General features: G+C 45.3%; 1 protein-coding gene across 1 annotated transcript; it reads left to right on the top strand.

Moving 5' to 3' along the window:
• The first annotated feature begins 1,736 nt into the window (after positions 1-1,736).
• NOLC1 (nucleolar and coiled-body phosphoprotein 1) lies at positions 1,737-8,980 on the top strand. Its single transcript, XM_042780833.1, has 13 exons — positions 1,737-1,856; positions 4,170-4,225; positions 4,340-4,479; positions 4,587-4,717; positions 5,220-5,385; positions 5,704-5,834; positions 5,955-6,087; positions 6,443-6,571; positions 6,783-6,893; positions 7,006-7,650; positions 7,838-7,938; positions 8,547-8,639; positions 8,822-8,980. Exons 1-13 carry the CDS (start codon positions 1,737-1,739, stop codon positions 8,978-8,980), a joined length of 2,115 nt encoding a protein of 704 aa, XP_042636767.1.
• The last annotated feature ends 5,844 nt before the right edge of the window (positions 8,981-14,824 follow it).

Genomic DNA, 14,824 nt, shown 5'->3' with positions numbered 1-14,824 from the left:
CCTCCCTTCCCCTTCCATCCCTGGTAACCAACAAAGAAAGTTTCCTTCTATGTATAAACCTTTCTTGACTTTTTACAATAGTGGGCTAATAAAATATTTGTCCTTCTGTGATTGACTTATTTCACTCAGCTTAATGTCCCCCAAGTTCATCCACATTATGTGGTGGTTTGCAGATTCTATGTTATTCTCTAGGTTTGTGTATTCTATTGTGTGTATGTACCATAGTTTGTTAATTCATTCGTCAGTTGATGGCCACTTAGGTGATTATAATTTCTTTGCTATTGTGAATAGTGCTGTGATGAACGTGGGTGTGCATATATCTACTAGTGTCCTGCCTCTCACTTTAGGATATATACCTAGGGGATTAGTGGGTCAAATGGTATTTCTCCAACTTTTTAAGGAATCGTCATACCAATTTCCACAGTGGTTGTATCATTTTACAGCCCCACATTTGGACATTTTTTTAGAATGCAGATTCTAACTTTATTTTTCTGGAGTTGGGCCTGAGATTCTACGGTTTTAGCAAGGGGATGTTGTTCCAGCAAGGATGTAGGGGAAGTTCACACTTGGTCCAAATATAGATTCTTTAAACTAGGACTCTGTTCTTGCACCATCACACCATTTTAGATTGAGCACAGTTCTTGGAACGCAGCAGTCAGGTGTTTAAAGAATGCATGTATGTGGACAGATGGGGCCACCTTCTCTCTGGGGAGGACTGAGCTGCTGGAGTTAGAACTAGGAGGGGGAGTGCCTCTTTAGGGAAAGGAAATCCGTGAAGTGCATTCTTGCTCTTCCTGAGGATGCATTGAGGGGAAGAAATCAAGGGGTAGTGTGTAGGATTGAAGGGATTGCTGTCATCTGCCAATATGGATTGGAATATGTCAGAAATTGGAATTTCTCTGGTAGACCTGGGCGTTGGTACTGGACTTATACATGACAAAGGGAGGGGTTCCCTAGTTCTCCCATAGAGTGCATTGTGAGCTCTGATCTAAGAGGTAAAAGCTTTATTTTTGGGAGTAAGGGTTGAAGGGATTGCTTTGATTCAGAGGTTTGGTGCACTACCGATTTTCCTTGGTGGAGCTGACCTAAGGGTGAGTAATTTGGGGGAGAAGCATGTGTTGTCAATCTGTGGGAAGTACAAGGGCAGTCACTACAGGGGCAGTTTTGGAGACTTAACACCTTGACCACGGATGACTTGAATTTCTGTTGAGGACATGGGAGTCTGGAGGCTGGAGTGGGATCTGAGAAAGAGCCTCCCTGAGTATTGGAGGCAGTGAAGATGAAGAGTGAAAATTAACCTGCAACGAGAATGGGGGCTGTTGAAGAGGAAGGTCTTGTGACCAAGTCTAGACAGGTCTAGCAGGCTGGTTCACTCATTACCCTGTAATCTGAATCCCAGCTGAAACGCGGGAAACTGAAAAGGACCTCCAACAGAAGGCAGGAGTTTTCCCGCCACGGCTGAGGGCGTGATTCCTGACGTCAGGGCTCCGCCCCCGCAAAGTGACGGCCGGCGGACTCCGCCCTTACCAGGCTGGCGACACGCGGAGGACCGGAAGGGATTTGCAGATTCCGCTTTGACCCTGCCTCCGAGGTGGAGGCGGTTCCGCTTTGCAAAACATTTTTTTTCAGCATGCGCCCGCGCGGCTCAATGACGTCACGGGAGCCCGTCCCCTCAGGTTCCCAAGTTTCTGAATCGTACTGCGTCGGCAACCGTAGTGACGCGTGCATCCTGGAGGATGGCGGACGCCGGCTTGCGCCGCGTGGTTCCTAGCGACCTGTATCCCTTAGTGCTCGGCTTCCTGCGCGATAACCAACTGTCAGAGGTGGCTAACAAGTTCGCCAAGGCGACAGGCGCTGTAAGTCCCGGACTTGGGGTGCAGGCCGGGAGGGTCGACCACAAAGCTCGGCCCCCACAAGCCTAGGGTTCCGGGCAGGGAGGGAGTGTGTGGGGTTTCGCCAGGGGAGTGTCTGCGGGGCCTTTGTGCCGCGGTCTCGGCGGTGACCCAGGAAAGCCCTGATCTTCCGTGCCTCTATCAAGAGGTTAGAGTAGAGCGATGCAGCCGCTGCAGCGTGGGACCCGCGTGGTCCAAGTCACGTGGACCTCCTGGTTTCCAGGAGGGAGCGTGGTGTCCAAGAGTATTGGCAGCCCCTGATTCCTCTCAGGCTTTTTGTTGGCTGAAGCAAAGTGTGACTTCAACTAACTCTCAGTCGCGTTATCCAAGACTCAGAGATGAGTTAAATTGCTTCAGAAATGAAGGCAGCGATTTTTGTTAGTAAGAAAATGAACGAAAGTAGAGGCAGGGTTCTGCTTGTAGTGATAAGTGACACGGAATGAATGACCCTACCCAGCAAGCGTAGCAGTGGGTTTGGAGTTTTGGCTTATGGAATCAAATACAGCTAGGTTTGACACCAGGCTCTAACATCTGGGTGGTTTGCTTAATCTCTGAGTATTTCTACTTCTACGCCATCCACCTCGGTAAGATATATACAAAGTAGCAATTCCAGTGCCTGACGTACAGAAAACATCGAGTAAAAAACTGTAGCTATAGTTACGGTAATTTAGGAAGCTCCAAATATGTATAAGATAACAGGTTTGGAACCTACGCTCAATGAAGGGAGAAAACAGGACTACCGGGGAGAAGGGGTAAAGGAAGTCTTTACCACGTACAGTAACATGACAGGCTTGTTCTTTGTAGCAGAATCTCTTTGAAAGGAGGTGTTTAGATCAACCTCAGAAAGAACTTCCTTAAGCTGGGACAACAACCTGCCCTTCGAGCTGATAAAACTCCTTTTTTTATTTTTTTAAATTGGGAAGGTTTTTAATGGACTCTTAGACTGCAGAGAATGTTTCTAGAATGGGTTGGATGGAATTGGGTCTTTCAGAGTTAGACTTCTTTGGTCTCATGAGACAAAAACTATGTGGAGTTTATAAGCTTCATATACTAATCCTTTTACATGCATTATCTCTTATCCTATCAACAACTTGATGGGATATGTAGTATTTCCCTTTTATAAAGAAGAAAACTGGCTTAGAGATGAAGTGCTATGTTCAGGACCATACAATAATTAACTGGCAGAAGTGGGTTTCACATCTACTCATCTGACTTAGTCTGCAGTCTTTTTTTTTTTAATTGTGATTTGGGTGAAAATTTACAGAGCAAATTCACTTTCCATACAACAGCTCACCACAATGCAGCAGTTCCCCTCTCACTTCCTCCCACCTTAGTCTGCAGTCTTGTGTGTTATAATGCCGTACCATTGTTTGCACCCATTAATAATCTGTATCTGTATTATTAAGGAACCTTTGTGGTGCTGTGGTTAAGTGTGTGGCTGCTCACCGACACTGGCAGTTGGAACCCATCTGCCAGAAAACGATGTGGCAGTGTGCACCTGTAAAGATTACAGGTTTGGAAACCCTGTAGGGGAAATTCTGCTGTGTCCATAGGGTCTGTAGCTACAAGTCTGAATTGACCCAATGGCACTGGATACTTTTTTAAACCAGTATTATTAATAGCAAATGCCATGCTATACTCTTTACATAATGTAGCTTATTTATCAGTTTTCTTTTAGGGGCTTGTTTCTAGTGATTTGGTAGTACAAGCCACCTTGTAGTAAAAACCTTCTTGTATAAATGTTTATGCCCTTGTTTCATGGGTAGGGATAAATTAGTAAATAACACATTGCCAGAGTAAAGGGAATGCATGTTGTCTTGTTTTCCTAAATTTTGTTTGTTTTGTTAATGATTACAATATACATAGCAAGACATGCACCAGTTCAACAGTTTTTACATGTACGTTTCAGTGACAGTGATTACATTCTTCAAGTGGTGCAGCCATTGTTGCATTTGTTTTCAAAGTTGTTCCTTGCTCATTAACGTAAGTAGGAATGCATGTGTTTTAAGGTTTTGATAATTATGAATAAACAGGCTGAGGACAGGTGGTGCTACAAACCACAGAAGTAGCCTAAATTTTGGGGACCACAGACTGGGGAGTATGCAAACAGAAATGTTTACTGCAAATTTGTGCAAGCACAAGTTTCATGAAAGTGTAACGTTAATGCCATATTTAGTTTCAGGATTGGTAGGTAGCATTTACAAGTAGAATAATGCAACAGCTGATCTTTCCTAGGTTAAAACTCCCTTCCCTAGCTCTTCCTCTTTTCTTCTACAGACCCATCAGGATGCCAACGCCTCTTCTCTCTTGGACATCTACAGTTTCTGGCTCAAGTAAGCCTTCCCTGTTCCACATTGGCTTTATTCTTCCTCGGGGTAGTCTGGGCTGTGTTACTTGGTTTAGGAAACTCCTGATACCCCAGAAGTTAGCATTATCTACTTTAGCAGGTCTACCAAGGCCCCAAAGCGGAAGTCACAGGCAAACGGGCCAGTAATTCAGAAGGCTAAGAAGAAGTCTTCATCCAGTGACAGCAGTGAGGACAGCAGTGAGGAGGAAAAAAAACAAGTTCCTCCAGCTAAGAAGGCTGGTAAGGCAGAGCATGGGGGCTTAAAGGAGTGGTTCCAGGAAAAGAATTTGTAGCCTGTCTGTACACATTGCTAACTCTTACTGGGGGCCTGTGCTGTTGTTTAGCAGTTGCTGTCAAGCGGGCCAGTCTGCCTCAGCATCCTGGAAAGGCTGCAGCCAAAGCATCAGAGAGCAGCAGCAGTGAAGAATCCAGTGATGAGGAGGAGGAAGAGGAGGACAAAAAGAAAAAACCTGTCCAGGTTTACAGTTCTGGGAAGGGAAGCGGTTGCTTATGGAATTGGAAAGAAAGAAACCTAAATTCTTAAGTTACAGCTTATGACACCAAGGGTGGTGGTAGGTGCAGGACAGATGACTGGAAAAGACAACCTGGGGACTGTCTGAGAGATAGTAGGGGTAGAGGCTAGGAGGGGATGTGTGAGGGTGAAGTGGGGCTTCAGATGTAGAGGAAATTCAACCCGTTTTGCTTTTCTAGGACACCGTCTGGGGGTCTGAGAGTAAGAGTGTGTTTTCTTGGCAGGGAATGGCAAAGACAGAACCAATATATCAAGTGGCTGAACTTTTTGCTTCTCATTAAGTGTTTGTTGCCATTTTCATCTGCTGTTCTGCTTAGCTTGCTTTCTTTTCTTGCTATTCAATTACTCCCTAAAGAAAGAACAGGGGCCTAGAATGCCTTCTACACTGGGGTGCCCTTTGAGTACCCAGGAGCTCTTGCTGATTCTCTTTTTGTGTGTTTTCTTACAGAAGGGAGTTAAGCCCCAAGCCAAGGCAGCCAAAGCTCCCCCCAAGAAAGCTGAAAGCTCTGGTTCTGATTCTGATTCGAGCTCAGAGGATGAAGCCCCAAAGAACCAGAAGCTGAAGACAACACCTGTGGCAGCTAAAGCTCAGGCCAAAGCCACAGCCAGGCCAGGTACAGTTTCCCTCCAGGACGCTGGGCTGGGGACCAGGTGCTCTGGAAAGTGGTGTTCGTTAGGTTCATTAAATGCATGAGTGGAGTGGTACTGGTTATTGAGCTGGAATTGATAATTGTCCCTTTTTTTTTTAATGAAGCTTTTTATTACTTGGGGAATAAGGTTTCATAATTAGAGGTTAGTAAACAGAAGTCATCACTGCAGCAATGAAGAGTGTATTTGGAAACAAAATTATACCTGTTTCTGAGCAAACTGGAGGGAGGGTTTTCCTGGTTCTCTGACTTCCTTATTACACCTTGCGCTCTCTGTTCCTCTAGGAACACAGGCTCCAGCAGCACCTAAAGCAGCCAATGGCAAGGCAGCCAGCAGTAACAGAAGCAGCAGCAGCAGCCGTAGCAGCAGCAGCGATGACTCCGAGGATGAGAAGGCAGCAGCCATCCCTCAGAAGGTCTGCACTGTAACTGACCAGAGAAGGGGTGCGGGGTGGGGGGTGTGACTCTTTGTTCCCGGGCAGGTTAAGTTGGGTCTCAGTGTTTTCGTGAGGTAATCGATTCTCTCTCTGACACAGGCTGTACCTACAAAGCAAGTTGTGGCCAAGGTCCCAGTGAAAGCTGCCGCCACCCCTGCCCAAAGCAGTTCCAGCAGTGAAGACTCCTCCAGTGAGGAGGAGGAGCCGAAGAAACCCATAAAGAAAAAACCAGGTGATTGGACATGGGGAGTCAAGCTGCACGACTGGGCAGAGCCCGGTTGCAGAAGAACCTCTGCAGTCACCGTGCAGACTTCATAGAGTTGCTGGAGTGTTCCCATGACATGACAGCTGACTTCTCCCAGCCCAGGTTTCTTTCTCTAAGAAAGAGCACAGAAGAAGTCATAGTACCTTTTATGTCCCAGTCTTGGACCCACCACCACTCGGTCATGTTCTGTACATTAGAAGAGATTTGCTAACTCTTACCCACACTCAAGGGAAGGGGAATGAAGGTACACCTGTAGAAGGGAGCCAGTAGCAAAGACTTTGTGGACATATTGTTAAACCACCACACTGTTCTTCTTAAACAGGTCCCTATAGTTCGGTCCCCCCACCTGCTGCTCCCCTACCAAAGAAGTCCCCGGTGACCCAGCCCCTCAAGAAATCTGCAGAGAAGAAACAGCCCGAAGAAAGCAGTGAGGACAGCAGCGATGAGTCTGGTGAGTCTGAGGGATGCAATGTCCCCCCTGAAAATGGGCCAGGAGAGGGTATAAGCAGTCAGGAATGGAGAACTGCTTTGGTGCCTCTGTTGCTTTTCACTGAAGCAAGGCCGAGCTAAGGCTTGGCATGTGTTTCTGTGTCCTCCTCATTCTTGCTCTGCGGGTTGGGTCAGAGGTCTGGGCCCAGTATAATGCCACATGTTCTACCCAGATTCAAGTTCTGAGGAAGAAAAGAAACCCCTAGCTAAAGCAGCCATCTCTAAAGCAACCCCTAAACCCACTCCAGCAAAGAAGACGGCGGAGAGTTCTTCAGAAAGCTCAGGTAAGACAGGTGAATAGTTAGCAGTGGGATACCTACTCCCTTGGGCAGCTGCTACAAGGACCTCCCTGAATCTGCTTTGGGGAGTTTCTCATTCTGTTTCCTTTGTGTCTAGACTCTGACAGCTCTGAGGATGAAGCTCCTGCCAAGCCGGCTAGTGCCACCAAAACGCCCTCCAGTAAGCCAGCTGCTGTTACCAAAAAACCTGCAGCTAAGGCGGGTGCAACTCCCAAGCAACCTGCAGGCAGTGGCCAGAAGCCTCTGCCCAGAAAGGCTGATAGCAGCTCCAGTGAGGAGGAGAGCAGCTCTAGCGAAGAGGAGGATGAGGAGATGACAAAGAAGACTGTGGCCACCCCCAAGTCCAAGGTGACGGCTAAAGCAGCTTCATCTCTGCCTGCCAAAAAGGTCCCTCAGGGGGGTGAGGATAGCAGTTCTGATTCTGACAGCTCCAGCAGTGAGGAGGAGGAGGAAGAGGAAGAGAAGACATCTAAACCCCCAGTGAAAAGGATGCTGCAGAAGGCAGCAGCAGCTGTAGCCCCTTCTAAGCCAGCCTCCAAAAAGGAAGTAGAGGCTGAGAGCAGCAGCAGTTCTTCCTCTGATGACTCCAGTGAGGAGGAGGAGGAGGAGAAGGCCAAGGGCAAAACCACTTCAAAACCGCAAACCCCCAAGGCCAATGGCACCTCTTCACTAACTGTCCAGAATGGAAAAACAGGCGGAGGCCACAATGAGAAAGAGGGTGCAGTGCAACTTTCCAAGCCAGGTCTGTATGTAAAGAACGTGCCCTCTGGGTTTTACCCCTCACAGTTAGGATGGGATATAGTCCTAGAGGCTGCGATAGGGAGAGAATACCCACCACTAACTTCAAGTTATGTAGCCCTTCAGCATGGGAAACTGGGAGGAAGAGAGGAAACTGCTCCTGAGCCTAACTTTTCATTTTTTTGAGTCAGGAAAGAAACGGAAGCAGAGTGAGGCTCCCAAGGAGGCAGAGACTCCTCAAGTCAAAAAGCCAAAGCTCCAGACCCCCAACACCTTTCCAAAAAGGAAGAAAGTAAGTTGTCTTCAGTTTCTTCTCAGGAGGCAGTGCTTTGTGAGGAGAGGGAAAAATCTGACACTCATCTTTTTTTTTTTTTTTTTAATTTTTATTGTGATTTGGGTGAAAGTTGACAGAGCAAACTAACTTTCCATACAGCAGCTCACATACACTTTGTTTCATGACATTGACTGCAGTTTACAGTGCCCCTCCCACTTCCTGCCCATAGTTCCCTCTTCCCTGTGTCCTTCCCTCCATGCATTCCTGCCCCCCAAGCTGTCTCCCTGTGCATACACAGCCCTTCTATTCTCCAGGGAGTGTATCTACCTAATGTAAATGTTCAGCTCTTGTGCCTGTGTTTTGATTGGCTGGAAGCCACAGGAGTAGGTTCAATTTCCAGACTGAAGAGCAGCTAGGGGCCACAGTCTCAGGGGTTCCACCTGGTTTCCCTTTTTTTTTTCCTAATGATTCTGAGTTTTATTCCATACCACTCTCCCACTTCATCTTCTGGCACTCGTCTTGACGCCCTCTGCTTGACCTGGTACATGTGCACATGTGTGCAGCTCAGGAGGGCTCTTCTGTTGTGTGACCACTCCCTCTAATTTCCCTACTGTATTCTTCTCTAGGGTGAGAAGAGGGCATCATCCCCATTTCGAAGAGTAAGGGAAGAGGAAATTGAGGTGGATGCGCGAATGGCAGACAACTCCTTTGATGCCAAGGTGAGGAGAGAGTGCTGTTAACTCTTGAGGGTGGAACAGTGGGAGAGAGGACAGCTTTTGGGTTAGGGTGGTGGGCAGCTCTCTGGGATCAGGCTGCCTTGAGCAGGGAGTAGAAAGCGAAGAAGGTGACAGGGCTCTGGTGTTGGGCTTCTGGGTGGTCACCACCTCTCTCTCCCTACCAGCGAGGTGCAGCTGGAGACTGGGGGGAACGAGCCAATCAGGTTCTGAAGTTCACCAAAGGCAAATCCTTCCGGCATGAGAAAACCAAGAAGAAGCGGGGCAGCTACCGGGGAGGTGCCATCTCTGTCCAGGTCAATTCCATTAAGTTTGACAGTGAGTGACGGGGCCATTTGAGGTGAAGCAGGGGTGATGCTCCAGGATCACTCACCTTCCTCAGTGGACTTGGAACCCTCAGTCTCTTCAGGGAAGGTCTAAGTGAAGACAGCAGCTTAGAATAGATACTAAGACTTTGCAGCGTAACATCCTCTCTGGTCCCTTTCTGTGTTCCTCATTTTGTACAGATTTGTTTTTGAGTGTTGAGTAGCAGGGACATACTAAGGAGGAGAGTGTTAATTTTTAAGAAAATTTGCTTTGACTATTACCCCTTTCTGCCTGTACTGTGGAAGTCCTCAAACTGAGACATTTGTATATTTTATATTAAATTACTTCCTATTGGTTTTTGTTGTAATTTTCAGAGGCAGGTTCCCACTCGATTAAATTTTGGCTGTTGCCTGAAACAATAAAGGTGGCATGTATGGGTTTTTATAATCTACTTGAAGGAGAATTTTTCCTACATGATTCACATTTCATCCTTTGTACCCCCTCACAGCCCTGGTGGGGGCAGTTCAAGGAGGGCTTGTTTGTATGTGTGTTTGTGTGCCAGGTGTGCATTGTACCCCCTCACAGCCCTGGTGGGGCCAGAAGGGCTTGTTTGTACGTGTGTTTGTGTGCATCGTGTTGTCGTTCTCATTCACTGGGTCTGGGGCTGACGTTTTCGGTCAACCATGGACCTACCTACGTTTTTAGGATAAAATTCACAGTTCTGTTACAGGCAAAACTGGGAACGGCTCAGTCGATAATTTGTAGTCTGTAATTTTGTCACAATTACATAAAGTTTATAATAGGTATTTTGGTTTTTTTTTTTTAAGCATGAACTTTTCTGTTGTTGAAAGACACTTTTTGATGACCCTTAAAACTAGTACTAAGTTCTTTAATGTTATAATTTAAATCACTGATTCCCAGAGAAGCTTTTAAAATATTGAAGATTGCATTTTCTCATTTATTTTTACATTTAGAGAACAAAATAATGTTAATTTAATCTGAAAAATACATGTTACTTGGGATTTCCGTCTTGGTAGCAGTTGTAACACAAAGTTAGTTTTATTGACTCTGAAATGGTTGGGAATCACTGGTCAAGAATGAAGGGAGGCAGCAAACCGCAACTATCTTTAATTAAAAATCTCAGTCCTTGGTAGGAATTAGGTTACATTAGTTGAGTTTATAAGTAACTTATATATGTACTAATGGACATGGAAGTTACCTTTGTAAAGTATATTAGCCGGTAAAACTTGAGTATAGTAGAGTTTGAAAAGCATTCTAACAAGATTATTGTGTCTGGTAGTTGGTACATGGAGCAATTCACATGCCGCCTTAAGAACCTAAGATGTCAGTAACGTTGGGCTTAATGATAAAAACCAGTAAACAGAGATAATGACACCTAGGGTCAGCTGCTGACAGTAAGGCTGAAAGAGTTCACTGTTGGCAGTGCTTATTCAGCAGGTGGGGAAGGAAGAATCAGTGAGCTCTGTGGAGGCTGGGCTGTCCCTGTGATGGGAAAGTATGTCCCAAGCTCTCATGGATGAGATGTAGGTTTTTGGGTTAGTCTCCACTGGTTTGGATTCAGTGTTCACTAATCTGGCAGTAACCTGGATGTCCACATAACTGATTCTAGGAAGAAAATGCACTGCATGTGCTAACATAGTCACTTCAGTCTGCATGGGGAAAGTTACATACATCTTAACATAAAATAAAACCAGCTGGTTTACAATGTGTCTTTGGGATTATTATTGCAAGTGAGTCCATATCCATCCTGCCTGTCACTCAGACCGGAGTAACTTGGGGGTTGAGGTCCAGATCTGGGAAGTTCACTGTAGAGGCTTCTTGGTGGCAGCTCGGCAGCTCTTCTTAGCCACATCTTGTCTCTTTGTGTCTTCCAGGCTATATTCCAATCTCTGCGTAGTCTAAAGTGTGGGTTGGCCTATGGCTTGTTTTTGTATTGCCTGTATTGCCTAGGAGCTGAGAATGGTTTTTACATATTTAAAGGACCTAGGGGGAAAAAAATACGAGAGAGACCTTATGTGGGGACACACTTTACCACCATAGTGACAAAGCCTAAAGTATTTGCTAACTGGTCCTTTACAAAGATGTTTGCCATCCCCTGGTCTAAATCAGTGCTTCATAACCTTGTCTGCAAATTAGAATCATCTTGGGAGAATTTAAAAAAAAACAGTGATACCCAGGATCCCATCCCAGGCCAGTTGACTGCCCTCTAATGGGGCCTGGCTGTTTGTGAAATGAGCAACTGATGTTGAAAACTGCTATATCTGAGAGTGCATTGTGTTCCCCCCATCCCCACCCCTCATGCTTTCTGTTTTCAAATGTACTTGTTACATCTGATCATACAAAAGTCAAAATTAGACTTCCTCATCTGAGCCTTATTTCCTGGAACCTGTTTCTTGTGTCTCCTTCCAGAGAGAGCATCTATAGATGTACTACTATGTATATTCTTTCCACCCTTTTCCTTGCACAAATGGTAGTTTGCTATGCACAGTGTTTTGCAACTTTTAGAGCTCATACCATAGCAGAACCAGCTCATTTTTAATGTCTACATGGTATTCCATTATATGGAAATAGCATAAGTTCTTTAAACTAGTGCTTTATTGGTAGCCAGTTCAGTATGTGTGCAGATGTTTGATAGGAAAAGTTCCTAAAAGTCAATTCTTGGCTCAAATGATATATGCATTTAGCATTTTGATCAATATAGTCCTCCAGACATACTGGCATCCAGTTCCAGCAATAATTTATGAGAGTGCCTCTTGCTAATACTATTGTCAAATTGATTTTTGGCACTTGCCAAATAAGCCAAACCCACTGCCATTGAGTCTGTTCTGACTCACAGCAACCTTATAGGACAGAGTAGAACTGCCCATAGGGTTTCCAGGACTAAATCTTACAGAAACAGACTGCCTCATTTTTCTCCCATGGAGTGGCTGGGGAGTTCGAATGGCCAACCTTTTGGTTAACAGCTGAATGCTTTAACCACTGTGCCACCAGAGCTTCTCCTTTGGCACTTGTGTTGTTAGGTGCCATCGAATCAGCTCCAACTCATAGTGACTCTGTGTACAACAGAATGAAACACTGCCTCGTCCTGTGCCAGCCTCACAATCCTTGCTATACCTGAGCCCATCATTGCAGCCACTGTGTCAGTCCATCTCATTGAGAGCCTTCCCCTTCTTTGCTGACCCTCCACTTTACCAAGCTTGATAACCTTCTCCCAGGAATGCTCCCTTCTGACAACGTGACTGAAGTAGGTGAGGTGAAGTCTGGTCATTCTCGCTTCCAAGGAGCATTCTGGCTGCACTTCTTCCAGGACAGATTTATTCATTCTTTTGGCAGTCTATGATACTTTAAGTATTCTTTGACAACAGCACAACTCAAAAGCATCAACTCTTCTTTTGTCTTCATTGTTCATTGTCTCACGTGCATATGAGGCAATTGAAAATACCTTGGCTTGGGTTAGGTGCACCTTAGTCTTCAAGGAGACATCTTTGCACTTCAGCACTTTAAAAGAGGTCTTTAGCAGCACGTTTACCCAGTGCAATACATAGTCTGATGTCTTGACTGCTGCTGCCAGTTCCATCAGTGTTGATCATGGAACCAAGTAATATGAAATCTTTGACAACTTCAATCTTTTCTACATTTATTGTGATGCTGTTTATTGGTCCAGTTGTGAGAATTTTCATTGTCTTTATGTTGAGATATAATCCATACTGCAGACTATAGTCTTTAATTTTCAGTAAGTGCTTCAAGTTATCCTCACTTTCAGCAAGCAAAGTTGTGTCATCTGTGTATCACAGGTTATTAATGAGTCTTCCTCCAATCCTGATGCCATGTTCTTCATATGGTCCAGCTTCTTGGGTTATTTGTAGATTGAATAAGTATGGTGAAAGGATACAACTCGGACGCACTCCCTTCCTGATTTTAAACCATGCAGTATCCCCTTGTTCTGTTTGAATGACAGCCTCCTAGTCTATGTGCAGGTTCCTGATGAGCACAATCATTTGTTCTAGAATTCCTGTTCTGGTTACCTAGTGCTGCTCTGACAGGAATGTACCATAAATGGGATAGCCTTAACAAACGAGTTTATTCTCTTACAGTTTGAAGGCTTTAAGTCCAAGTTCAAAGTGCCAGGCGCTAGGGGCTGGGTGAAAGCCCCTCAACCTCGGGGTCCAGCTCTACCTCCTGCTCCCAGCCTACTGGAGCTAGCAGTGTTTCGTGACTCAGACAGCTACTGGCTGCTGAGGCTGAGAAGCCCAAAGTTGACAAGTAAAAGCACAGTCCAATGTTACCAAACCACATAGCAGGCCATTAATTCAAGTCCATTGTAAGTCCCAAGGTCAGCGGAGCATGGCAGGCTGCTGAACAATGACATGGCTACATGCAGGGTCCGAGTGTGCCATAAGCTAGAGACCATTCCCAAGGCTTCTGCTTACATACAGGAAGCAGACCACATTCCCTAAGGCAGTTGCTCAGTTGGTCACAATAGATTCCACCATGGAGTTGATTACCAGTCTCATCATGGGGAATACAACATCCACCTGCCCAGCCATTCAACCAGACCCAGCCAAGTTGACACACAAACTGAACTACCACAATTCCCATTCTTTTCAATGTTAACATAATTTGTTATGATCCACACAATCGAATGCTTTTGCATAGTTAATAAAACACAAGCAAACATCTTTCTGGTATTCTTTGCTTTCAACCAAGATGCATCTGACATCAGCAATGATATCCCTCAGTTCACATCTGAATCCAGCTTGAAATTCTGGAAGTTATCTGTCAATATATTGCTGCAACTATTTTAGAATTATCTTTAGCAAGATTTTACTTGTGTGTGATATTAATGATATTGTTTGATAATTTCCACATTCTGTGGGATCACCTTTCTTTGGAATGAGTACAAATATGGATCTTATCCAGTCAACTGGCCATGTAGCTGTCTTCCAAATTTCTTGGCATCTGTTTGTTGAAACATCTCAGTGGGTCATCCGTCAATTCCTGGAGCCTTGTTCTTCTTCAGTTCCTTCAGTGCAGCTTCAGCTTCTTCCTTCAGTACCATTTGGCATTTAGACAAATGAAAATGCTACCTCAGTGTTTTGCTTTTTACTTTTTTTTATAAATGTAAAGCCATTTGCATTTTCCTTTGTGTGAACTGTGATGGACTTTGCCCATATTTCAATTGGATTATGTATGAATAATTTATTTTAGAAGGATCAGCACAAAGCTGGTTCCTATGAGGCATAGGTTAAAGATGTCCCAAATGTCCCACTTTTCCAAACTGCTGTACCATTCCATCGTTTGTAACATTGCCTCCTCTTCTACCCCTCAATGCTCTCCTCTTCTGCCTGTGGATTCTGTAATTAGCTGCAGCATCTCACAGAACTCTCATAAAACTGTCAAAAAACTGGCCCACGGGATTGTGGAGGCTGGCAAATCCCAAATTTGTGTTAGGCATCAGTCTGGAGGCTTCTCTTGACTCATGTTGCAGGGGCTTATGAACCCAAATGGTCAGGTCAGATGACAAGCTGCTCACTTACAAGGCTGCAGAAGCTGGCAAGTCAGGTCAGATGATAGGCTGCTGGATCAAATCCCAGGAACCAGAGGTCAGATGATGACGAGCCACATGCAGGATCCAGAACAAGTGAGCAAACCTTGCCAGAGCATTTGTGTGTATTGGTTGCAAACCACACCCTCAAGAGAACTCTCCTTATTTAAAGAGTGGTGGTACAAGGGTGTGAGGTGTGGTCACTGGGATAAGAGTGGAGACTTGAGTCACACCCTCTACATGACAGACAACTCACTCCAAAATGGGACCATACCCACAGGCATAGAGGCAAGGGTTT

The sequence above is a fragment of the Orycteropus afer genome, unplaced genomic scaffold (genome assembly GCF_000298275.1).
Source record: "Orycteropus afer afer isolate SDZICR_OR568_19922 unplaced genomic scaffold, OryAfe1.0 scaffold00064, whole genome shotgun sequence".
Taxonomy (NCBI): domain Eukaryota; kingdom Metazoa; phylum Chordata; class Mammalia; order Tubulidentata; family Orycteropodidae; genus Orycteropus; species Orycteropus afer.
Note: the sequence above shows the minus strand (reverse complement) of the source record. Positions and strands in the feature narration are given on the sequence as shown.